The sequence below is a fragment of the Cyclopterus lumpus genome, chromosome 11 (assembly GCF_009769545.1).
Source record: "Cyclopterus lumpus isolate fCycLum1 chromosome 11, fCycLum1.pri, whole genome shotgun sequence".
Taxonomy (NCBI): domain Eukaryota; kingdom Metazoa; phylum Chordata; class Actinopteri; order Perciformes; family Cyclopteridae; genus Cyclopterus; species Cyclopterus lumpus.
The window spans coordinates 11,684,651-11,711,439 of NC_046976.1; the positions used below are offsets into that span (position 1 = coordinate 11,684,651).

Here is a 26,789-nt window from a genome sequence, read left to right on the forward strand (position 1 = left end):
AAGTGTGTTTGTTGCTCCACTGAAACTTCAATGTGAGTACTGCACATGTTACAAAACACATTAGTGAGTTCACCTTTAGGATTATTCAAAAGTAAACTGCCAAAATATCATCTAAAGCTGATAAATTATCAATGTTTTTAGAATTTGTTGATTTTGAGGGGCTTAGATTGTTCCTCACTTTAGGATATGGTCACCTAATAGATGCATGTTTCAAATATTAGTTTGTATGAAATGTTAGACTTCTATTACTTTATAATAAGTTTAGATATATAGTCGGACAAAGAGGCAGATCAGGCTTTCAGAACATCCATATAGACAAATGGACACTTAGTGTGATCACGGGCTCCACCCACCTCCAGCAGTAACGACTCACCTACTTATCAAAAGGTCCCCATTAACCTGCAGTGCACACCCTCTCATGTCTTATTGTCCCATAAGGACTTATAACCAGAGCTGACCCCTTCAGGTCCACATGTGGTCTCAGTGAGGTTGTGATCACTCTGTGTGGGACCTGACTCCTCTGATTCTCCAACAAACAAGATGCAGAAAAGGACGGAGAAGTGTGGGGCTCAGCTGCCTCTCCCTGTTCCAGCCAGCAGCTCTCAGCGAGGTGTGTTCAGGAAGAGCACCACCTACCTGGCTAAGATCGCTGTCGTCCTCCAAGACACTCCAGGAAAGATGCTCACTTTTATTCAGGTGAGAAAGAGTCAAGACATGTTACAATTAATGACTGTTGAAGAGCGCTATCGTATGAAACATGGATTGTCATTTCAAAAACCTTTAATTTAATTTCCACCTAATGTTTTTTAGTTGATGGACAAACTGGCACCTTTAATCTATGAAGAAAGAAAATCTGTTGAGAAACACATCAGAGTTTGTTTATCAACCAACAAATGTTTTGTCAAGGTAAGTTTTCATTCAAAAAACTTTTGATATTTCAAATGACCTTTTCATCATTTGATTAAACAACGTAACCTGTCTCTATAACCTTGTTCTGTATATTTCAGATTCCAGTGGTTCCTGATTCCCTGGACAGTAAGAGAAACTACTGGAAACTGGACCCCAGTCAGATCACAGCAAAGATGGTGCGTCGTCACTTCAAAGGACTCCTGCAGCTCTTCCCTGAGTTGGCCTCCAAAGTGGAAACGGAGAACACGAGCAGACCCTCGGAGCTCTGCTCGGCTCTCCACTCTCCTGAACCAGCGGCCTGCAGAGCGGTTCAGATCAGATGTGAGGTGAAGTTCAGCAGTCCTTTCTCCATTGAATCCCTCCTGAAGAGAGACAGTCCCTCTGCTCGGCCCTCCAGAGCTTCTCCTCTGTCCAGTGTGCCGGTCAGAGTGGAGCAGCAGACTCGGCCCACACACAGACTAGTTGGGACAAAGAGGAGCTTCAGATGGGACTCTGAGGAGCCTCTGCTCCTCCAAGCTTCAGATGGAAGTTCCCCCATCTGCTCAACAGGAGGCTGCACACCCCACAGAATCGCTGCTCATGGAGCTGCTCAGCCCATCAGCAGGATGAATGTGTGCACTCAGTCCTCATTCCCTGTCTACACAAGAGCCAGTGCTGCTCCTTATTACATCAGCCCCCACATCACTTCCTCTGTACCTACATTTACCCATGATGCTCTCTGTTTCTGGCTGTAAAGTGTTTGGTACCTGACATGCCAGCTTTCTGCAGCACTTGCTAAACTTTTTTTAATAATAAAACATAAAACACAATTGAAGGCGTTGGTTGTTTTCAATAAGATGAGTCAATAATAGTCATCAAGAGGATTCGACCTGGTTAACAACACACAGTTTGACTTGTCATATTGGAACACTGGTGTTATTAATAATGTTCCAGTAAGTTGTGACAGCGTGTCAGCATGTAAACTGAATCATTTTTACTATCCATATTATTTTCACCTGCTTTAGCTACTGACCAATAAGTGTCAATCACGACAGTCCTAAAATGCAAATGGCATTTTATTTTGACAGACTTCAGTTTTGAAATGACACGCATCTCTTTTCTTCACCACAACTGGTGACTCCTCACTTTTTTATTTGGAGAATAAAGAAGCAAGAAGAAAATAAGAATGCGCCATCTATCACACACTGTTTTATGTCAAACTTTCATCTGTAAAGTATCTTGTAGCATTCAGATAACTGTCATGGGATAAACACACAAAGTGTAACTAGAGTAGTTCAAATGTAGCTCACGTACAAATACCTCCAGAATGTTTTCAAGCCCAGTACTTGAGTACATGAATCCACACAACATAATGCCATTCATGTTTACTGTGTGTCTGGTCAGCACTGAATAACACAGTGGAGCTCAGATGAGGTGAAAATCACTCAAATGTTGTCATAATCTGTTCACTTAAAAGCAGCATTGTTCTTGTTTAATCACCCACATTCCAGTGTTTTTCACCTTAGTACAGTTGTTGGCTCTGATGGTAATAGCTTTGTGAAGGGACCAACTGGTTTTGCATCTACTAAATATGTATTATGTTACCTTTAAAACAAAAATAAGTTCAAACATTTACACTTTGACCTTCTAATGCTTTGGCCTTCTGAATGTGTACAGCTAGTGTTTTTTGTGTTGTATTAAATATACAAAATGTTCGGTTTTAACTCATTCAACCTTTAAAATTGAGAGCCAAGTTGTTCTAATAACTCACTTTACATACATCACTGCAATAGTTACAAAGGACATGTCTGGACTGGACTGTCTGGATTTTCCATCTAGAATTTCTAATATTTTTGTTGATAGTGACAATTTTCATCTGTGACTGCATTTTATTGTTGTTTTCAGTAAAAAAATATTGTTTGCATGCTACATTGCACAATTACTGATAACACAAAAATCATTTTTTAAATGTTCTATTACAAAAATATTGGGGCAGGGCCACTGGACCACAGGTCATTTCTACTTTTAAAGGCCAATTTAACTATTATAAATAATAATTTCTGTATAAGTTCCACCTCCTTAACTGATATTACAACTATTCAGTTTCATTGCAATACATTCAAACTAATTTTACTTACACGACTAAAGAGAGAAATATAGTTGAAGAAATATTCTTCCCTGTTCCTATTTCATGCTATGTCATCAGACTATCATCACAGGATAAAAGAAACTTCAAGACCTTGGACTTAAGGCTGTCATGAGTTATTGTATTCTGCTGATGTGAAGGTAGGCCCACAATGTATCATTTAAATCTGTAGATATATGAATCAAATACGGCCCGCCACGTCATTTTGGGATCTTCTTCAAATTAAAGTCTATGCTGCTGGACAGTGTGCTGTCTTATAGTTCTTTTTTGTGTTAAACCTTTTTCAGGGCATGGAATAATTATTCTTAAACAACTTGGACATGTCACTGAAACAGACTGTTTTGGTTTAGAGCAAATATACTGAAGAATTAATGGTTTAAATGTGTTTATCGGGCAAAAATTAAATATCACTTCACTGAAAAGAGAGCTCTCCTTCATGCTTTAAGTGATGCTCTAACTTCCACTCTAGCATGAAGTGAACTTCTTGAGTTGCACTCATAAACCCCTTCAAGCCTTTTCTCGGGCATGTCTCACTCTTATACAAACAGTGAAAATATTGACGAAGCCGTGTAGCCATGACTCCTTACCGACTGGAGTAGCAATCTAGATATTTGATTTTCTTCTCCATCACACTCATCTTCACTTGCATTAGAGTGCAAGTTAAATATCAAACATGCAAGCTCATACGATGTCTGGATACATTATGGTAAATGCACATCTGATATTTTACCGTGAATAAATGTGAAAGCTAGAGTATGGGAAAGCGTTGAGCCTGCCCTTTAGATGATAATTTGAAGTGCTTTAAAGTAATTTTCATTGGTTGAATGCATGTCAAGAGTGCGATGCAACTTTCAAGTAATTTAATAAATTTCTCCTTCAAACTTGTAAAAGCGTTAAAACACAGGCCTCTATCACAGTAAACAATCACATGGAAGGACAGAAGACACAGGGCAGAGACCATATGAAATAAAATGCCATTTTATTTTTCAGCCGTGTCATAACCTTGTCTCCAAAATAAGCACATCAGGACTACAACTGGTTCATCAACCTAGCTACCCTTGATAGCACATAAAACTGGGTTTTATTAGACCACCAATGATAGCGTTAAAGACTTTTCTATCAGACATCCAATGATAGCATACAAAATAGTTGTTAACCTACCAGTGATACTGTATATAAAACACTTGTCTCTAGATTTATCCCGAACCCACCCTAAATCCCCCCCCCCCCCCCCCATCTCCCTCTTTAGAACATTTGTGACACATATTTTATGCTTAAACAAGCACATATTAAGAATGCATATTTCTCCATTTTTGAGATTATATTAAAAAAAAACTACACAATGTTACACTTTAAGTCAGAGTACATTTCAACTGATTATTAGTGTTCTACACATTCGGCCATAAACCAAAGGAACATTGTATAATATCACTATAACTTAACACTACATGTAATATACGTTTAAAAAAAGAAATTACAAATGATTAGCATTAAAGAGAAAATGAAGATGGCTAGTGCGAAGGCAAGCTGGGTCAGTACCATAACAGAGAATGAGTAATACAAAAAGAAATAAAAAAATAGAATAAGAAAAATAGAAACAAAAAAATGATAATACAGGCAAGGCTAAAACATGTGTTTCAAACTTTTTAAGATCCACCTCATGTGCACTCATCCATTTAACCTGCTCCATTGTGTGATTCCATCTGATACTTTAATCGCTTCTTTTCCTCCCGCTTCAACCTGCTTTAACATTCCAATGGCAACCATCTTCTATATTTTCTTGTGTGGCACTTTCCAAGACCTCTTATCCCTCTCTTTACCTTTAACCACTCTACAGGCCAATCACAATGCTGCTTCAGACAATACAGGCCAATCACAATGGAGGTTCTATCCGAATACAACTGTAAAAGAGCACAAGACACTGTATTTAATTAGTGCGTTGCCAGTTATAGCAAATATTGCTTTTTCTGTCAACTTGTAAGTTACATTTCTCTGGAATTCTGTCTTACCAATCTACAGGTCTGTGTCAAACCAGGCCAGCTGGTTGCTGTCCATCAGGTCCTGGCTGTGGCCAAGGTCTGGCAATGGATCAGTGTGGTGGCCCAGGTCAGGCAGAGTGTCAGCATGGTAGTCAGCGCCTTCCATCATGGGGTCCAAAAGAGAGTCCTGGCCGTAGGCGGCTGGGTAGGACCGGTAGGGTCCATCTGGAAAGACAAAAAAATTAAATGAAAACGATAAATTGGAAAATGCAGAGTGATGAGTCGTCATTGCTGGGTGGAAGCAAATAATATATCAGAGGCAAGATACAGTAAAATTAAGTTTCATATTCGATGACATACGTAGGATTTTATGAACTTGGGTTGAAAAGAGACTAAAGCCGCTATGCAGAAATACAACCGCGTTGCAACTCACAACATTCAATACAGTTACTACACATTATTCTATAAATATCAAAAGACTCCAAATCTTAAAAGAAAAAAAAAATCGAATTACATAAACCAAAAGGATGATGAAATAAGAGGCGCGAAACCAAGTGGGGATTTCATTAAAAGATAATACAGACACTTACCATCCTGCCTGTAAGCCAGAGGGTCTCCCTGAGTTCCTATATCCAGTCCCAGGTCTCCAGTCTATAAAGTGTCGTGAGTAACGTCAGCATATGTAGGAGCGAGGAGTTCTTACAAAACGTATGCAGTGTTTACTTTACAAATAAATAAATATATATACATATTTTCAGGATAAAGTTTTTTATCTGACCATCACTTGATTATTCCATTGTGTGCGTGTGTGTGTGTATATATTTGTAGACGAGTGTACCTCGTTCCAGGCCATGGGCTCAGTTCTGAACAAAGAGCTGGTCAGCTCAACTGACAGACGTTTCTTGTAGTCCTGGGGCTTGTCCTCGGACATGCGGAACAGGACAGCTGCAGCATAGGTTGCTACAGGAGACAATACAAGCCAAGTACACTTAGTCTACACAAGTACACAGACAAAATGTGTTCACAGCCTGTATTTGTGCACCTGTACTCACCAACGCCCTCGTTACGGGAGTGCAGCAGCTCAGTGAGGGGTGCAGTGGCTCCTTCAGCTTCAATTGCCTCGGCAGCTTCCTTGTCCTGAGCCAGTTCACACAGCACACCTGCTGCCACACGCTGGATGTTCTCCACTGGAGAATACAGCAACTAGAGACAGTGAATAGCAGAGAGAAAGATTAGACGTTTGATAAAAGCCAAAGAGAGTTGTGTACATGCATGTAATGGAAAAAGAGCAAGAGAAAGGGAGAATTAGAGTTACTAATGAACAGATTTGGTATTTCAAAAACGTAACAATTTAGTTGTTAAAAGTTGTAAACAAAAATGTTCATGGCTGTGCAATAGGTTGTGTTTGTCTGTAGTAAAATTGGGGTTAATGTTTAACCTGGACAAAGAGTGGAATGGTGTTGAGCCCTCTGATGACAATTCGGTTGTGGACGTCCCGGGCCAGGATGTGCAGCGCTCCTGTGCAGCCTTCCACTATTTCCTCCATACGCACACCCTCCTGTTTGTGTCGGAGGGGGAAATACGTAAAGACTCTTAATATTAAAATAAAAGAAAGCGTAAAGGGTTGTTGGCTTGCTTGGTTGGTTACACACCACAAACTGCTGCTGGTTGCCTCCCATACTGGTGCGCCGCTGGGTGTCCTGGTGAGCCCTGACGAGCAGTTGGACCAATCGGGGAATGGCTCCCTGCTCCCGCAGAGCACTGTGGTTGGCTGGGCAAAGAGCCAGGTTGCGGATCAGACCAACCGTAGCCTTGATAAGGGGGAAATTAGTCATTTGTTTTAGTTAATTAATTGTCAATCAATGATGTCAGGATATGAAATGTTTATCCAACAGAATGTTCTAGGTAAAATGTGTAGTTGCAGAGTAATTGAGATGGCTATTGACCTTGATTAGTGGCCAGTGGGACGGAGGGTGCAGTAGTTTAACCACCACAGGCAGGCCGTAATGAAGGCGCACAGCATTCTGGGCCATCTCAGCATCCTGGTGGCGGGAGGTCAGGTGACGCAGGGCACAGACGGCTGGCTCTGTGATGTCTTCTCTGTCGCCGGCCCTAAGCACGGTTCGCACCAGAGCCTCAATGCCACCAACCTAGCATGTCATTGGATCAATCAGTGGAACGCATGTTACTACACAAAAATTAGACAGCTGACAGAATACTCAATATACACCACAGAGAGATGCATAGTTATGGCCAACAGTTGTGTATAATACGCACCTGGCAGACCATGAGTTTGTTACTATAGTTGTTGCAGGTCAGGTTGGAGAGGATGCCAGCAGCACATGTCACTACATTGATGTCATCACTGCCTAGCAGCTGAACCAAGGTGCCCAGAAGACCCTCCATTCCCTCCTGGAGAAAGCAGAGGACGGGTTGGATAGACAAAAGGAAACAAATGAGGGGTGAGGAATGAATACATCCTAAATAATTTAGCATTTTGTTTCATCCAATACTTTATATTAAATAGAATTCCAACTATATGCTCCTGTCATTCTGTACAGTACATACATGCTGAATGTACTCCTGTCTGTTTCTCCAAACTAGGGGCATGCCCACCACTACCTACCGTATGGACTATGGATAAGTACCTCAAATAACGTTCAATGAGATCCGAACTATACCTTTAACATGTAGGCCGCCATAAGAAGTTAGCGTTTGTGACTACAGAGTGTTGTACCTGTTTAGTGGCAGCATCTGAAAGGTTCCTTAGAGTCCAGAGACAGTTCTGAACCAGACGCTGGCTTGGGTCTGTCAGATGAAGCCCCAAGGCCTGCATGCCTCCTACACACACACACAAATTCATTACATCAGGAACAGTTCACCATAGTAGCAAAACACAACTAGAAATTGTATTTGTATTTTTCATTGCGTTTTCAATTTCTGTACATACCAGCCTCTACGATTGCAGGTTTGTTGCTTGAACAAACAGAGAGCACCTTGAGCACTCTGCTTGTGGTCCACAGCAGTTTCTCATATGTGAAGGTCCTCATGATGTTGACCAGGGCCTGAGGACCACCACTGGCGAGAATGATCAGCTAAAATAAATGCAGGTTTAGGTTATTATGTGCTACAAACTGCTGCAAGCCAAGTGGAGTCAGCAGATACGTCAGGGGCATCTGAACATGAATAAATAAGTATGTTCATCTTCCAATACCTTGCTTTCCTGGTTTCCATATGCAAGGATCTGCAGGCAGTCAGTAGTGATTGCCAGAAACTTGACATTGGTATTAGCCAAGAGGGCCACCATCTTCTGGAGTCCTCCAGCCAGGCGCACCGCCATCTTTGCCCCTTCCTGATGCAACAACAGATTGTGGAGTGTGGTGATGGCGTAGAATAACACACTGTCCACTGGCGAGCTGCAAAAAAAACATTTAAAAATAAATTAATAATAATAATAAACACACATACACAATTAAGTAACAGTTCTTTATAAAGTACATGTGTTGGTGACAACGGGTTCAATTCATTGCAGTCATCTGTGGGTGCAGAGGCAGCAGTGTTGTCAGGATGAACTCACATTTTACATTAAGTATTGGACTAAAACTAGCTAGAAGTTAAAATGTTTTTCCCAGTGTGTCGTGTCCAGTGGGAATCTATCTGGCAAAACCAGATATGTGTTACTTTGGAGCACTTGAAGAGTACGTCGCAGTCTGCGCTAAAAAATAAATATTCATGGGAACAACATTTTTGTAGTCTTGTAAAATCGAGTTTTTGCCAACCACTGTCAAGCAACTGTTCCATACTCCATTTGAAGTGTGGAAATATGATTCCAGGTGCAAATTCAAACACACACATGTGAAATCCAACAGGTTGTAACTTGCCAGCAAACGTTGTGTTGTGACTATGATCTGGCTTTTCATGGGATTACAAAGAGAAAAGTTAGAAAGGAGGACTTTTTAACATTTACAAAAGAGTATTTTTTGAAATATAGCTAGTAGGTGAGGATTTTGAGCAGGTTATTCTAGAGAGTAGACACTATTTGACAGTCATTTTCTCACATCTAAGCAAAGTCAGTTTAGATTTCACATTATGTCTAGTTTGCTAGTTAGTTGGTTTATGTGAGCTAATACTTAGTGAATTAGACTAATGCTTAGTGAAAGTTATACTTTTAACAGTTTGTCTTTTCCACTTTACTCATGTGTTTAAGACACTTTAAGACAGCTTCTTTGCATTAAGACATTGTTGCTAGTTATAGACCATTTGGATCTGGGGACACTAATACTGCACATATGCTGTGAAGAGCCCCACAATTCCTCCAGTTTCTTACCCCAGCATCTTGACCAGGGCAGGAATGCCTCCAGACTTGAAGATTGCAAGGAGCCCCTCACGATGGTGGGAAAGATTGTGCAAGGTGCCAGCAGAGCAGCGAGCTGTCTCCACATCACCAGTGTTCTGCATGGCACGAACAACGGCCGAAACCATTTGTGGAGAGCGCATAAGGGCATGACGCGATGCCTCCTTCTTTGACAACTGATGCACCATTACAGCAGCTTTATTCACGACAACCTAAGAGAGGTTTTTTTTTGTTAGTGATGCATGTTTTAGAACGGGATTTAAAATACATTGCCAATAACTTAGATGACACCACATGTTACTCAGCAGGCTACATTTCCCCATTTGAGTGTTTTCATGTGATAATTTACTTTAGTACGCATACCTGGTCCTCATCATTAAGCAGTTTGGTAAGCTCAGGGATGGCACGAGTGGCCAGCTCAGCATCATCTTGATAGTTAATGAGGTTGACCACAGCATGCTTCAGCATCTGAGAGGGCTCTGCCAGGCGCTGCACTGCGGTGGGGTGGGCAGCATCCAGCTGAGTAGGTGTAATCTGGATGCCCTCCTCCAAGGTCTCTGGGAACATGGCAGCACGCACACGCTGGGCCCGGGTCATGGCATAGCCCTCCATGTCTGAAAGTAATGAGAGCTTGCGATTAATATCATGACAATCTCAATCAGAGATGTATACAATTTATGCCGTAGAAGCTATCCTGATGTTGCAAATATCATGATATATGCAGTATCTCGTATACCTGTAGGCTCAGGAGTGAAGGGCTGGTTGAACTCCCAGTCATAGAGACCTGGATCATCCTCCTCAGCATCAGGATTTCCCTTGCCACTCAGAGATGGTGCTGTGGTGGTTACTCCAGACTGAATGCCTGAATCCAGGTAGGACTGTTGCTGCCACTGAGTCACTGCAGCCTTGCTGTCTCCCATTGCCATGTCCAACTCCATCAGATCAGCTACACAAAAGCAAACAATGACGTGAAACACAAGGTATGACAATAGGAGCGTACAGGTAATATATACACACACACCTCACTTTTTCTTAGTTTCCTGTTTTATGAAAATACTTTGAGTAATGTTAAAGGTGTTAGTAATCTTGAATTAATGCAACTGGGAGTTGTAATAATTAAAAGGTTAGTTTATGCAATTTCTGTTTCAATAACAGAAAAGAACAAGAAAAGAAAGAGTGTGAGCTCCTCTATGCCTTCAGGTACTAATTGCAAATTGAACAATATAAACATTAAATTCCTCAAATGTGTGTTTGAAGAAGAAACTCAGATGTAACTAAAGACGATATCCATTTCTTGGGATACTGTAACATGTGCTCGCCTAGCTCCCATTTTTCCAACTTCCACCATGCCACAAGATTTATGGTATTTCATAGAATGATGTAGAGACACGCTTACATAAACTCGTATGCACGTGAACAGTAACATATGACGGGCTGTGTTCAAATCAACATGGAAATACTTGATTTGAAAGTTTTTCATACTTACACTGGGTAGCCATTGTTCTTGCCTGCCCTCAGCCCGCACAGCAGATATGTCTGCGTAAAAGGAAACACACAAGTGCACAGGGGAAAATAAGACAACTCGCACTCAATCTTGAGTTGTTTGCTAGAGCCAAATCTAATCGTAATGTTTACGCGTTTCTCCGACGCTGTCTCATAATAAGCCCGCCTGTCTCCTGCACTAACGTCACCTGTAACCGCTGGCTGTGGTTCAGAAGCTTGTTTGTCTTGCTAGCGTAGCAAGGAGGGGAAATGCCGAGCCTCCACCTCCAGCCGAGAGAGCAAAGTGGTGGGTATTTCCAGGCCAGCACGAACACAATTCACCATTCAGCGGCAAAGAACATCAAAGGGATATTTCTCCCCCTCCCCCCACCACGGCCAAGTTCCGACCTCGCAGCTTGGGTTTCCAATGAGAGAAACTACCCCCTCCGCCCCGCAATCACTTCAATGACTCCTCCTCTCGTGGGGTGTCTGAGTAGGAGTCAAGCAAGCTACCTAATCAAAACTACAATCCTATGTAGCTGCACAGGTTACACCACCGACTAAAACACATTTAAAAAAGGGCATATAATCCAAGACCGCTACCGTTTACCTTGAGAGCTCGCTAAGCTAACCCCTCCGCTGTCTAGCTAACTAGCTAACATAAACAAACACAGTTTAGGGCTTCACTCACAAAGCACGAGATAAATTGTTACGACTTGTCACGAGACGCAACCAATAGTCTAAGTCACCATTGCTACAAATCGATTAATTGTACGAATCATGCCTTTAAAGCGAACCCTCCAATTTGTTTTATTCTGGTTTGATTAGCTTAAGCTAGCCAGGACGTATGAAAAGTAGATCCAAGCGCCACCGTACAAAACCTCCTGTGCTGCCAGCCGCACCAGAAAACCCCACCGGAGCCCCCTCCCGAGCCAAAGATGGTTTTCATTCACATTGACGCGTTGTAAATACGTTAAATGAAAGCTGTAGATGACATACTATCTTTACCAGAGTCCAGCGGATCCTCCCTGGTTCCTGTCGGGGATTTTGTGTCCTTTCTCTTGGCTGGAAATGGGAAAAGGGCTGAGGTGAACCACCCGTAGAAGTCCGAACCACACCCGCTGTTGCTCCGCGGAAGATGTTGCTTCCGCCTGTGCGCTCGCACATCAAGATGGCGAGGAGGAAAAAATACAGTATTCTGCCGCACTCGGAAAACTAGAGCGCCATTTTAAATAAAGTTTTTGCATAGAAACTGTTATTTTACAGCTGTTGGCAGATATTGATTTCGTTTAATGTGAGAGGAAGTCTGTGTTTTCAGGCTTTACATTTTTGAATGACGTAAATAAAAGATGTGTGTTTAGGAGAGGGCAAGGAACATTCATTGGAATGGAATGTGATTCATGAGATGCTGTGATATGATAGAGGGAGGTAACGTTAATTAACATGCAGTTAACTCAGACACACACAAATGTCCCCTAACAGGGTTAATTCATATCTATCTTTCAACCATGTTTCTAATACTTTTACTTTATAGTTAAACTAGGACTTATTTTGCAAATGATAAACTGCAGTTATTATATGGAGAGGAAGAATCATACATAGATCACATAATTAAACTATATAGGAAGTTGTAACATATTGAATCTCATTTTCAAAAGGAAACCATAATCTGATCCCATGAAACATGAGGAGCCCATCTTGACCTATTATTATAGCTAGATGAAAAGATCAACGAACAAAAGAGAAAGTGTCACACAGAGTGCAAGTGTCTGAAATGGAGTAGAAAAGGTCAAAGTCCAAAGTGTCATAGGGAAACATATTGGTGATACCGCATGAAATAGAAAAGGAAATGTATGATCATTTATGTTATGCAACAGTCAGTTGGAATAATTTATATTCATATCATTGTTCAAACAGTGACATACATGTGTAGTAGGCTGAAAAAATATTCAGTCACATGCCTGCAAGGGGTATGAATAATATCAGAGTGAGGAAGAGAAATAACACAGACCACATGCTACCAGAGCGAATGGAAATGTGATGTGATGGCATTTATTTCAACGGCTGCATATGGATTTTCATTAGTTTCTGCTTCATTTATTACTAGGAAGGACTACCATCAAACCCTCAGGATGAAACTAAATGAAGCTCATCCACTGTGTCAGAGAGAGAGAGAGAGAGGAGCAAGTCCATTTAATTTACCCAAGAAATAACAAATGCTGCATAGTAAATACAAAAGACAATAGAAAGCACAACTGCATGTCTGCATCCATCAGACAATTAGACAGCCCATCAGGAACATGTCCTGACAATGATAGTAATGCAAACACTTTCTAACACATGTTTTTAATCTATCTGACAAAATGAGATTTGTCTGCTTAGAGCTCATGGAAATACATAGACACATTGAAGTGTGCTGTACATAAACAGCATTCTTAAAAAGATATCAAGAGGAAATATTCTGATAAAAGACACTGGAGGATTGATAACATACTGTATATAATTAATATAAATCAGCCCCCCCATAGAGTGGATAGAGATCAGAATCGCAAAGACAGCAGCAGCCATATAGAGCCAGGAAGAAATAGGTTGAACCACTTACAATGCAACAAGCCTACAATGAAGTCCTTAGTGGTGTGGCCCATACATTTGAGTCATCATTAGTAAGTCCGCCCGCACCAACACTGATTGAAAAACACGTAATGGCATCAAAAATGTAATTGATCAAAATGTCCAAGACTCAAGAAATAACACAAACAACTTTGTATGCAAAACAACTGTATTTTAAAGGTATTTGTTTGTGTCCTCAACGTCTTGTTGTCCATCACCGTTTTGTTTCTATTTGAGGAAGAATACCACTCCAACCAGTAGAGCCTATGACACTATTTGCTTCTTATATTTCAGCCATTCATGTGCGGATGTTTTCTAAATAACTCCTTAAAAACAAGAAAGTGCAGCGTATTGCACAAGGTCACTCCAGCAGGTGGCTGCTTACCAACACGGTCTTAACCACAATTATCGAACTGAAGGAGCATGAACTGTAATCATTTGTCCTTTCTAACACTTCCCCAACACAAAATATAACATTTCCATCAGTGAGGAAAAGAGGAACGACAAAAAAAAAACAAAGAGAAGCCAAGTGGATGAATCCGAATAAATACACCTTTTATTTGACTGATTAACAGATCTGATTATACAAACGCCAACACAGAGCTCTGAAATAACAGGACCAATCAGCGAGACAATGACTGTACATTCTTGGTGTGACCCTCCGTTGTTCTGACTCCCTTGCCCAGCCACCACCCCGCCCACAGTAACTATGGATCTGAATCACTAGTGCTTTTCTGTACAAGTAAAGCTCAGCTACCCACCTACCCTCTACCACCCTCCCTTTGTGCACTGTCTGTTATCTACAGGTTTGAGCAGTATCTACCACGAGGGGACATTTGGCCAATTGTAGAACTGGGTGCCATGATGGACCTGGGTGCCCTCTACAATGCGTTTGACTGTGATCTGTAGTATATATTTTTTTGTGTCATGTTTGGCTTGAGTAGTCTGTCAGATGGAGCTGCTGTAATAATAATAATAATAATAATAATAGTGTATGCACCGTTTCAAGAGCTTGTAGTGTAAGAGCATAGTAATGTTTTTGCCTTTTGGTTGAAATGCAAACAAGCCAGAAATCTCTCGACATACAGGTCTCGGTTGAAGTAACTTCCTTTCCTTTTCTCCATCTCCCTCTCTCTCTCTCTCTCTCTCTTTCACGCACAGTCACACACACGCACAGTCACACACACACACAAATACTGGTAGGTTTGTCCCTTCATCTTAAAAAAACATGACTGTTTGCAATTTTGTTTCAGGCATTTTTTGTTGTTGTTTTCAGTCTCTTCCTCTAGCCAAGTGTGACTTGCCCCAAATACATTAAACACACAATCATCCCTATAGTTAACCAAAGTGCAGTTTCTTCAACATGCACCCTTCAGTAGTTTCTACAGTAAAAACACCAACTGTACCATCACAAAAAAATGGATGGTTAAACTTCCTCTCATTCATTCCTGGAATCAATCTTTTTCAACCCACCTTTCACTTCCTCTCATCGCGACCCCCACAGCCCAGCTAGTCCCCCATACCCATTTACTCTTGTGTAACAGACAGTCTTGTATGTAACAGTGACAAATGCTCTCCCTCAGGAGGAGCGGAAGGGAAGGGGGATTGTACAGAAGTGAGTGAAAGACGATGAGAGAAGAAGTTGTGTGCCCACATCCCTCTTTCTCCCGCATCTCTGTAATGGAGTGGAGGGAGGAAGAACAACGGAGGTGGAAGGTGACTGAGGTGGAGAAGGGTGGGGTGGGGACAAGGAGAGCAGGGGGGAAGTGTGTTGGTCTTCATGTGTCCTGGCCATCAGTGGCAGGGGCGTCGTTGGCATTGGGCAAGTCTGAGTCAGTCTCCCTGCTGGATATGCGGTCCAGCTCTGCCTGTACATCGCTCAGGCCCAGCTTCGAACCTGCATTAAATATGGGTAGATACATACGAATTGGTGCTATATCACAGCATACATTTTAGCAAGGCAACACATGACAAAGTATCAAGTGGTTAAGGCACAATGCAATGAGAACAAAGGCAATTACACATGTTTAAAATAGGACCTGGGTGAAATATTGATTTGGCATTGTTAATTAGGCTATTTTTTCAATCCAATACTAACATTTCAGAAGATTCGACTGGTTTCAGCAATCTCATCTCATTAGAGAAGGAAAGAAGAGCGCCAAATTTGAAAACCTTAAATCATTTCACAGAGAATAACAGCATATTGGGTATACAGTATAGACTATATGGCTAGTATATTGAAGTATCGAGCTATATATTTTTCCCATATCGCCCAGTCTTAGTTAGAATCATGTGCAATGTCTGTGTTATGTTAGTGATGAGAAATGCAATGCAGCGTGCCAAAAAAAATGTAAAGGAGCAGAATGGTGACAGGGTGCTAGGAGGGAAAACATTAGGGGTGCAGTTGTCATTAAATCATCAGTCAATCAAATAAAGTGATCCTGGCATGACTGGAGTGCAGCTCGTATTTTTTTTTTTTTTTTTTTTTACATAGTTCTGGATCTTGCCACTAATGAAATTAATACACAGATTCTTTCACAAATAAGAACTGAAGCACTTGTATTGTCGGTTTTAAAATGTTGCCAGTGATACAACCATTCCTAACAACAAAATACAGGCATGTGGTGCAAAAGTAATTCAAAATGTCAGTTCTCAGAAGTTTCTGACTTTTACATAATCTAGTAATCTTATAATAATAATAATAATAAGTAATAATATAATATAACTTTATAATAGTTAAAAAAGGGAAATGTTAGCGATTTTCAACCTTCCTTGTATCGTTGCAATGTGGCTGGTATGTCCAAATTAATGATATTCAGAGTCATTTTGCAGACTATTGCCAGTGGGTGAGCGGGGATCGGGCGCCGGTAACACAGAGCATCGTTTATTTGCACATACCACCCACATTGCAACGAAACAAAGAAACAAGACAGTTGAAAATATGCAACGTTTGGCTTTAACATCATTTACAGCCCACAGTACATGGGTGATACAGGAAGCTTGAGCCTGGCAATTCTCCTCCTCGGTTGATGGAGAAAGATGGAGGCTCAGGGGAGCGAAAGGGTCAAAGGACATATAGGGATGCTTCTGAGAATGAACAATGGCATACACAAGCAATATTAATTAATGAGGAATATTTCTTTCACACACACCTTAACGTGGCCAACATCCTCTGACTAGTACACACATACACACATTATGAGTGATGTTAACAGTGAGATTGCGCGGCACAGTTAAGAATGAAAAGACAGTCCCACAGAGCTACAGACAAGCATTAAGGTGATGGGTGTTTGATTGGACTCAGACCCTTTTATGATTTTCTTTACCATGTGTTATGTTCATGTCTGGAGCAGAAGATAGAGGAGTAAACAGGGGTAAACAAAAATCAAGGATGGCAGATGGGAGGTGGGAGATGGAAACCAAAAATAAATGGCATTAAAAGGATAATGCAGAATGATAAACGGTTGAATAAATGAGCACTTTTTCTCTCTCCGACAAAACCAGAGCATTTTAGCAGCCTCTACCACCTAGTGTGTATTCTCACCTGACTTGCGTACTGTTCCTGGAGTGTTGTTACCGCCACCTGGCGTCCCAGGCCCCCCTGTACCAGCTTTCTTTGTCAGTAGACTGTTGAAGAAGTTGGCCAACACACCTTCACTTGTCTGACCTGGAGCATTAAAAAAAACTGAGTTTAAAAGCCACACACACAAACACGCACATACTTCATAGGGATGAAATGCCTGACGTACCCGACTGTGGCATTGCGTTTGCTACGTTGGCCGCTGCGGAGCGATTACTCGTCCTGGGTGAGCCGGTGGGTGCTCTACTGGTGGTGTCCTATGAACAACGACAGTTTGTTTCACACATATCGGAGGGAGCTTTCCTTTATCTTATGAACCAAAACTAGAAGAAAAAAAAGCAGCACTCACCACTGGTCGCCCTGCTGTCACAGCGGGCTGTTTGGCGAGCAGCGACTGCAAATGAGAGCACAATATGCACACTCACTCCAATTAGTATTTAATTAGCATATCGGGACCCTCAAATCAGGTTTAATTTGAGTACAGAGTTTCTGACCTGGAGTTTTACCAAAAACACTTGGTCATCTTCTGCCTGAATCTCCTTTTCATGTACAATCTGGTGACAAGCAAGAACATTTTTTGAGTTTTGTTTAATTCCAGTCCTTCCTTTTATCTCTATAACAACTAATAAATTAGATTAGATCAAACTTTCATGGTTCTCGCTTAGCGCCTTGGCTGTGAAAATTATGCAGGAGGTAATGATACATAATATTACAGCGGTAGTCAATCTGTTGCACTGTAAGCTTGGCTTGACTCAGAGGATCTTTCAAAGTTAGCTGTTTTTCGTAGGAGCTGTACCTTTCTGACTGGCGGTTTAACTATTACTTCCTCAAAGCTGTCATCTGCTTTTACTGTCTGGAAGTTCTCATGAAGTATAGCAATCTTCTTCTCATTGTCCCAACCTGATGGACTGAGAGAGCAGAGGAAGGGTTACAAACCAAATACAGGTGGCCCCACAGTCCTAGTATGTGCATGCACACACACACACACACACACACACACACACACACACACACACACACACACACACACACACACACACACACACACACACACACACACACACACACACACACACACACACACACACACACACACACACACACACACACACACACACACACACACACACACACACACACACACACACACACACACACACACGTACAAAAACACACACACACACACGTACAAAAACACACACACACTTACATAAAGACGGCATCTCTTTCCACCACTTGCGTCGGGCAGTTGAAGGCAAAGCCGTAGAGTCGGTGGACCAGATATTTGTACAGGATGTCCAGGTTTTTCATCTCCTTCACTGATGTGTAAACCAGAGATGCCCCGTCTGACACAGCTGTCAAGGATATTTTGAACACCACCAGTTCTAAATTCAGGAGCAAACTCCTGAACAAAGTGAAAAACAAACTATTTCATGCAATACTGGGTAATCTACAGCATGACTTTCATGGAATTCTCTTTGCGACACAGCTAACAATGGTCAAAATACTGCAACACCAATACTGCTGGGAACTTTGCCTTTGTCCAGAGAACAAAACACCTTGTTGTGGAAGTCACTCAGTTGTATCGCCATCCTTCATCTCTGAGCCATTGGACGTTAGGAGAGTTCACGCCAAAATGTGAATGAATGCCTCGCATTTCAGCATCTGACAGGAAAAGTCAGTGGTATTGATCAACAGCCCTATTAAAGGCCCTGCATGGACTGTTCTAAGACCAATAGTTTCATTTTGTGTTCCCGACATTATAAACTTTTGTTTGTGCACTTATTGGCTCACAACAGAAATGTTCAGTGAAGGATACACTGCAGACAGAAACATCTGATGTGAGACTGAATGAGGTCCAGGTGTTCGTCTCTGTAGTCGTGCTCCTTCTCCAATGTGCTGATGGCGTCACACTGGGGTCAGATAAGTAGGTGACATGTGAATGTAGATGCAATGCAAACAAAATACAAGGGCCATTGTATTTGGAAATGATTAAACATTCCCACGGAGGTTTCATTAGTCCCAGAATAATGTCCAGCACAGAGTACAATTAGGATTTTAAGGTAAAAGTAAAATAGGTTTATAAGGCAGCAGTGATTAAGTGAGTGCGTACCTTAGTGCAGACCACCACCACTGGAATTCCAAGGTTGTGTGTGAGTGTGTTGTCTCCTAACGGCAGCAGCACACTCTCCTCCTCATCACTCCTCCTCTGTGGGGTGCCATCCTCTCCACTGCCTGGCTCTGTGTACTCCTGGAACTGCTTTACAACTACACAGAGAAAAACAACATTAACTTACACAATGAAGCAAATACTCAAAGCAGATGTGGTTCATCATTTTAAACATGTGGCATATCCCTCATAACCGGGCCCCTTAAGATGGAATTGAAGGGTAAGTGGTCCAATGAAAAACATATAACAAAGGCTTGATATAGAGGCTCCTTGTGCAGGTGTTTTATTACTGCTCAGAGCATTTCAGTGAGGAAACACTGATATATACTTTGTTTTTAAATGCATCTGTCAGCCCGACTGCTGTCCGCATGACTCACGTCTGTGCTCCAGCTCCCGCAGTGTTTCTGGGGCGACCCGGAGTTTGTCGATGTGTTCCCTAGCAACGGCCGCCCACTTCTGGAGAGAGTCCAGGGCATTCCATGGCCGCGACATGTCAACCGTTATCAGCAGCAACGTGTTGCCGATCGAGTCCACTGGCACAGCTACTCCCTGCAGACCTTTGTGGTAAAGGTCTCCATCTAACACCCAGGCATTACACCTAGTTTGGTCTAAACACACACGCGCACGCACACGCACACACACACAAACAATAAATACATTACTTCAGACGTACTCTGTGGTGGACTTCAGACATTTATTGGTTAATGAGCTGCAAGCAACTGTCGGTTACCATCAATGTCGTCGTCATGGACACTGAAGTAGAGGTATTCCAGGCCACGCCCTTTCATGAACTCTTCAACCCCCTGCAGCTTTGCAACCAAGGCGGTCTTTCCCGAACCCACCTCACCTAAACACAAACACAAAATCAGTTTAAAAAAACAGAATAATCGGTAGGAGACAAACAATGGGTTGTACCCTCATCCATAGCAGCATCCACTACTATGGTGATAATAACATTGTAGTTTAGCACTTTCAGTTTAAAAGTGGGAGCAAGAAACCAAATTTAGTAAAAGCATGTAAAGTGGCATTTGAGCCAGCACACCACACCACTGCTGAAGGTGTACCATTTGTCTGCACAATTATAGGGCTGCAACTAAAGATTATTTTTATTGATGATTAATCTGCACATTACTTAATGAATAATTCATTGTTACACAAATTCCCATCACACTTTCCTAAACCCCAACCAGCAGTGCAGAAACCCAAATATATTCAGTTTACAATCACAAGGGACAAAAAAAAAAAAGACATCAGATCCTATAATTGTTGGCTGTAAAATGACATAAGCGATTAATTAATTAGCAAAATATTTGCAGGTATATTTTCGGTCAATAACTTAATCAACTCATCACTTGAGCACTAATCACGTGTGTAGCATGCATACAATGTAAACAATCCACTTGGCTAAAGCCACACAGCTTCATTATGGAGAGTTTTCTGTTTTCATGAAAGGATCAAACTGCCCTAATTGTATTCTGTGCATACATATTGACAATGGACTGTAGCTGCAGTCAGCTTGTCATCATTGCTAACCTAAACGCTGGCAGCATGACATTGTTATTGTTACTGTGAACGCTGTAAAGGTCAAGGCTGCATCAACTCCTGCACTGTGCCATATCATGTCGACAGGGGGACTCGATGCATCCTGATGTTGACATGGACAGCGAAACAGACAAATGGCTGGAAAGCCATCCGACGGGAATCAAATCGCTGATTAGCCGGAATGGGGAGCAGGCTGCGGATTATCCCGAGCGGATGTGTAGTGTAGGCAGCGTGTGTTTGTGTGTGGAGAGCAGCGGAACACGAGGACCGAGCGAGACGGGATGCGCCCTCTCGTCCTCCGCGGTCACGTGAAAGCCCCGTGGCCGCGTTCAAAAGGCTGATGATGGTTTGTCTGGTCCCCTCAGCATCATCTCCACCTAGCTGCGACTAGCTCTACTGCCTGCTAGAATGACTTGCAGTGCTTCAAAGCGGCCCGATTCTCTCCCTCTTAAGATGATGGGGGAGTGATTATGTGTGTATGTGTGTGTGCGTGTGCAGGCACTGAGATAAACCTGTCTTTCTCTGCTAACCGACACACCTGTCTCTCTGTCTCTCTCTCTCTATCTCTCTCTCTCTCTCTCTCTCTCTGCCAGGCTTGAACACAAAAGCACTATCAGTCCAGAGCAAGCTAGCTTTGCCATGGAGCAGTATTACAGTATTAAGGGTGAGATGAGCATCAAGCTAACCAGGAGACGTTCACAGATACCCACCCATGACCAGGACATTTTTCCCCGACGGTAACTTAGATCTTGAATGGGTTGATACTTCACTCAGGATGGTGGACCTGCAGACACAACAGCCCCGTTACAACACGGCAAAAACACGGCTTCTCCATTGATTAATAAACAACGACTGACAGCTGAGGTGTCCCCAGTTAGTCTGGTGCTGATGCTAGCTAGCCTCGTTGGCGAGCTAGCTGTCAAACCATCCTCGTCCTCGGCACAAAGGAACCTATGCGCCCACAAACCCCACCACGATAACCCGTCTGAAATAACGTGTCGCCCACCATAAGTCCTGTCCGTCATCGTCCTCCGGGTTGGAGTTATCCAGTGTGTTCTTAGATCCAGTTGAGGTGGAGGATAATAATGCACTCCTCCCTGAAGTCGCCATCTTCGCAGGGGCTTGTTGTATCTCGAGCAGAGCGCCCGGATGTAGCCGTCGTGAGCTAACCTCGCCTGGTGCACCGCTCGCCGGGGCCGGGGCGTGGTCCACCCGCACAAAGCTGGGGGTCCTGGCTCCAGACATAACATGATCTCACCCGCAAAGTGACAGGTCTGGACCGGCCATCCACACAAAGTCATATAGAGAGAGTGTACAACTGAGAATATTATTTATTCATCGAAAATAAATCTGTGATAAATAGGCTAAGGGGAAATGTATTCATGTATTAATTAATGCATTTATTATTGGCTAATGTTTGTGTAAATGGGACTGGAAAATACATATTGATGAACCAAACAGTATGCTGGTATAAAGCCCTATACACGCCTATAATTTAACAATTACATTTTGAAGCCCTATAAACGCATATCATATATGTATATATAGATATAGATATGCTTGTCCCGGCCGATTTATCAGATAAATGGGCTTTCAAAGGAGCCGCACAAATCCGTTTCAGACTAAATATCCTCTTAAAATATTTGCCCTTTTAAATCAATGGCTTGATTTGTGAATACTATATGGCAACGGGCCTAATCCTACAGGATTTAGATAAAGCTGTAAGGAATTGGATGCACTTCAAATTGACTATTATGCATAGACTATATTAAAAGTTGAAATTACCAGTGATTTAACATGTTTAGACAATCTAACACAAGGAAAATACGTTATTAAATCCAAAGTATTGCAGCTCTAAAGTAAATCTAAAGTAGCGTAGTTTTGAGAATATCAGAAGTCAGTGCACATATTGAAAGATCAATCAATGTTTATTTGTATATAACCCTTCATAGGTGGGTGATACTCTGATGATACAACTTTAACGTACAAATCTGAACTGCAAAACAATTGAAACCAGTATACATGAAAATACTAATCATAAAACCAACAACATCCATTTAAAAACATAAAAGTATCACTGAGAGAACCGATATTTCCTAATCACAGCAGCAAAAAATGTTCAGACGATTAAAATTCATCTGAACCAATGAATCTGGTGGGCACAGCGTGGACTTTAATAACTACCAAGTGGTCTCAGGTGTGCGGTCATTGCTTATTATAAAACCGCTGAAGCACATCGCAGCCAATCAAAGCTGAGAACCGGAAAATTAGTTTTATACGTGTCAGTTCACTATGACAACCACGAGATGGCGCTGATACACTGTGCTCCGATCCCGCTGGTCCCTGGGTACGGCGCGCTCTCCACGGCCCCGGATGGAGCCAGCGGATTACAAACTCCAGTTAAGTGGCGTACCGTCCTCCTCCTCCTCTTCAGCTTTCCCCCATAGTGAAACCAGCCGCACGGAGTGCATCCTCAACGTGCTCGCCCTGGGGGAATTAGAAAGCAGCTCTTTGGCTGTTAGCGCCAAACCGGCCGAGCTCTGCAGTGTTCGGGACTGAGAAGAACATAAAGACAAATTGTGAAGAGAAGGAGATGGGTCCGGAGGCGGTGAGGCATCCGTGATTGTCAAGTAGGCTAAACGGCAGTGAAGTTCTTCGTCCCTGCTCGGATCTTTTCTCCAGGTCTTTGAGGTGAGTTTTCTCTCTGCAGGAGATATAGGAGCAGGCAGCCCGGATAGTGCATGTCTTACCCTCTGCATGAGATTTGTGGAGGTTTTTCCAAACATTTTGCCCTAGACATTTTTTTTTCTGGATTGTCTTATAAGTGAAAGACACATATTACATCTGACGTATATTGGGCGATATATCATTGTTATTGTTTAACAGCTTGTGAGACTTTGGATTTTTGTTGGCAAATAATTCTGTAGAATAAAATAAACCTTAAACTATCATGTTTACAAGGTATCAGGCAACAACATATTATTCTCATAGAATCCACAGTGACTTGAGAGATTTCTTTCTTTGGGGAAATACATTAAATACCTCGTAGGCTACACTCTTGGAAAGCCTCTGCTTTAATTTGTCTTGGCCGGAGAGCTACAAAACAAGATAAGCCCTATGGGAGAGGAAGATTTGCTTCATTCTCTGTCTATCTTTTCCTCTCGCCTCTCTGCTTCATTCACTCTCACTTCCCTGCCTTTCTCCAATTTCTTCTCTCACTCCATCCCTCTAATCCCCCCTCACAACCCCTGTCTCCCTTACTCTCATTGCTTCTTGTGTCAGCTCTAATAACGTTGCGAGTTCGCAACCCCAGACTGCTTCACTTCATATACGACTCTGTCTTTCCTCACACCCAGCCACCTTTTTCTACGTGCACTCTTTCTGCTGAGCATGTGTGTGTAGACTGTCATTAATATTCCATATATGCTATGCACAATATGCCACATAGTTCTTTAGCTTTTGCTGCCAGTGTTGTGTCTGGATGACGATGTTACTCCCTCTGTCTGATAATTAATATGTGACAGAGCAATTACAGTAATTGAATGTTATAGACCTTCCTTTGGATGAATCATTAATGTCACTTTTGACACAGTCACTCTAAACACATGCACACATGAAGGTGAATGGACACACACATATACACATTTACACAAACGCACACAGGCCAGGGTCATGGCAATCAAGCTCCAAGGCATGATTGATTGTCACAGAGTGGAGAAGCTGACTGAGGATCCTTCGAATGACTTTTAGTCATCTTACACCGCCCAGCAATCAATCATTACTATTCCGGTTTTTGTTTGGTTATTATTTTAATTTGCACACAAATTTCAGAGCACACGAAAACACGTTGTTTCAAATCGTTCAGCCTCTCAATCTGCAATTTGCATGTTTATGCTGGTGATTGTAGCTTTTATCAAAAGTAACACAGTGACAAATTGCAATTGTCTGCAGTCATATCTATTGTCAAACATTTAAAACATGTTATTCAATAAATTTATATATGTGTACAAATCAGGGAAACACACCGACATTGAGTCTGTAAAGCTGTGAAGACTTAATCCTTCCTCACCAATGCATTTGATTGATATTACAGTCCATATAAAAATATAACAGTTGTCAGCTTTCCAAAACACTTTTTCTCACCAAAAAGCTCATCACTGAGCAAGATCCTGTGACGAAGTGCGATTTGAAAATTAATTGTCACCTCTGACAATGTGCAACACATGTGACAGCTAATCCTTTGCTGTACAGTTCTGGCAGATCCGGCACTCAGCTCTCCCAGAATACAGTAGCTGTATAAATTGTCCGGATCCTCCGTTACTTATCAATGTCATCTGCTGTCACCCGGAACAGACAGGCATCTGCTGCTTCTCGCACACACAAACACACACGCACACGCACACACACGCACACGCACACGCAGACACACAGAAAGAAACTAGCTACATGCCACACACCTGCCCCGTGGCTCTGTTCACGCCCGTTTGTCTGTATACAGTCCATTCAGTGAGCTTCGCTAAAAATAATCACCGCAGCCAACACACATGGAACATGAATTATGGAAGACAGAAGGAGAGAGAGAGAGCGAGAGACATTCAGGTCAGAGTCAGACCCAGTTCCAAGAGCTTTATTCCCTAAGGATCATACTACTAGACCACTGCATTAATATTCAGTTTGTACCATCTAGCACATTAGACCTGCGGTTATCCTTTAATTTGGACCAACTGGACTTGAGGCTTCCCAAGGTTTCAGCCCAGTTCTCATGTACATTATGGGGTTGAGAAAATGGATTCATACATTTTGAGATTAATTATATATGCGATGTATAATGTGTTTTCGATGTAATAGTAATATATGTATAGGTGGTGTCAACTGGATCACATTGTAGGCTTTTGAGTAAAGAGCACATGTTGGAAGGTCATTAAAGTATTATTGATTGTGCTTTGATGCATTTTTAAGTGTACTATCTACTGTCCTGTACAAAGTGTTCTGTACTGTACTGATTGATGCAAGTGTCCTAAAATGAAGCTACAGTCAGGGGATAGTTTAGCTAAACATGAAGACTGAAAGTAGGGAAACAGATAGCCTGGCTTTGTCTAAAGATAACAAAATCCACCTAAAGCTTTCTCAAAGGTTTTCGCACAAAAGATGAATGATGAGGAATGAAGTGTCAATTAATGATGTGTTAAACCCAGACAAAGCTAGGCAAGCTGTTCCTAGTCTTTATGCTAAGCTAAGCTAACCGTCTCCTGGCTGTAGCGTCAGGCATAGCCTATAAGAATGGTATCGATCTTCTCATCTAATTATCAGCAAGAAAACGAATAAGCTCATATCCCAAAATTACAAACTATTCCTCTTCAGGTGTTTTCAGTACTTCTTAATATCTCTCTCCAGGTTACAGATGTGTCAAATTATGCTGGGAATTACATCAACTCACAAGAGTCTATGTATTATTAAGAACTATAAAGGCGTATGCTTCATTCGAACAGGTGCAACAAATCTAAAAGGAGAGTAAGGAAGATGTCAATCAAGCGGAGTCTCCACACATGTCTAATTAAGCAGAATAATTGAAAACACCTGTGTGGGCGGTTGATGGACGTACATGGGCCTTTAAGAAAAAGAGCCTTGTCCTTTGTAACATAGGAAACGTTATTGACATGCATGTGTTGTATTGACCATCACTGCTGTATACAAAAACTCCTTTATGATGTCTTGTATAGTTTAATACCTGGAAGAAGGAGTAGCGATATTTTAGGTCAGAATCGATCTACAACAGCTCTCTCAACAAATAAAAAGCAGCAGATATTTTTAGCCCTCGTTGTGATTATGGGGGTCGTTTTCTTTGCAGCTTTTACTGTAAAATGTGATTTAAACTCATTTCCTATATTCATTTCACATTATCACATGTCTGTTGTGGCGATTAGATGCTGACAGTATTCTATTTGGGGACTGTGAACATTATACACTGTGTGGAAACTTGAGGAGAAACCCTGCCAATTTGTCCTGGTTACTCAGCAGAATGTGTGTGTGTGTGTGTG

The 26,789-nt window shown here is 41.9% G+C and overlaps 3 protein-coding genes across 6 annotated transcripts; 1 reads left to right on the top strand and 2 right to left on the bottom strand.

Moving 5' to 3' along the window:
- Positions 1-540: 540 nt before the first annotated feature.
- On the top strand, positions 541-1,643 carry LOC117739168 (forkhead box protein Q1-like). Its single transcript, XM_034545464.1, has 3 exons — positions 541-696; positions 811-906; positions 1,008-1,643. Exons 1-3 carry the CDS (start codon positions 541-543, stop codon positions 1,641-1,643), a joined length of 888 nt encoding a protein of 295 aa, XP_034401355.1.
- A 2,353-nt stretch (positions 1,644-3,996) lies between these two features.
- On the bottom strand, positions 3,997-12,006 carry LOC117738892 (catenin beta-1-like). Of its 3 annotated transcripts, none has more exons than XM_034545041.1 (17): positions 11,858-12,006; positions 10,854-10,903; positions 10,104-10,313; positions 9,731-9,981; positions 9,341-9,579; positions 8,228-8,429; positions 7,964-8,108; positions 7,751-7,854; positions 7,291-7,425; positions 6,960-7,163; positions 6,666-6,824; positions 6,452-6,571; positions 6,066-6,216; positions 5,852-5,973; positions 5,604-5,664; positions 5,044-5,238; positions 3,997-4,935 (listed from the first exon to the last, which is right to left on the bottom strand). In XM_034545041.1, the coding sequence occupies exons 2-16, from the start codon at positions 10,864-10,866 to the stop codon at positions 5,048-5,050; spliced, it is 2,307 nt and encodes a 768-aa protein (XP_034400932.1). In that variant the 5' UTR covers positions 10,867-10,903; positions 11,858-12,006; the 3' UTR covers positions 3,997-4,935; positions 5,044-5,047. The 3 variants fall into 3 exon arrangements, with proteins under 3 accessions (XP_034400932.1, XP_034400933.1, XP_034400934.1); XM_034545042.1 differs by having other exon boundaries at positions 11,849-12,006; XM_034545043.1 differs by lacking the exon at positions 11,858-12,006 and adding an exon at positions 11,059-11,268.
- A 1,983-nt stretch (positions 12,007-13,989) lies between these two features.
- dync1li1 (dynein, cytoplasmic 1, light intermediate chain 1) lies at positions 13,990-21,963 on the bottom strand. Of its 2 annotated transcripts, XM_034545903.1 has the most exons (14): positions 21,758-21,887; positions 21,462-21,535; positions 19,940-20,056; positions 19,587-19,817; positions 19,153-19,307; positions 18,859-18,952; positions 18,250-18,385; positions 17,836-17,947; positions 17,534-17,593; positions 17,389-17,433; positions 17,209-17,296; positions 17,004-17,126; positions 16,786-16,803; positions 13,990-15,356 (listed from the first exon to the last, which is right to left on the bottom strand). In XM_034545903.1, the coding sequence occupies exons 1-14, from the start codon at positions 21,859-21,861 to the stop codon at positions 15,238-15,240; spliced, it is 1,476 nt and encodes a 491-aa protein (XP_034401794.1). In that variant the 5' UTR covers positions 21,862-21,887; the 3' UTR covers positions 13,990-15,237. The 2 variants fall into 2 exon arrangements, with proteins under 2 accessions (XP_034401794.1, XP_034401795.1); XM_034545904.1 differs by lacking the exon at positions 16,786-16,803 and having other exon boundaries at positions 21,758-21,963.
- Positions 21,964-26,789: the final 4,826 nt, after the last annotated feature.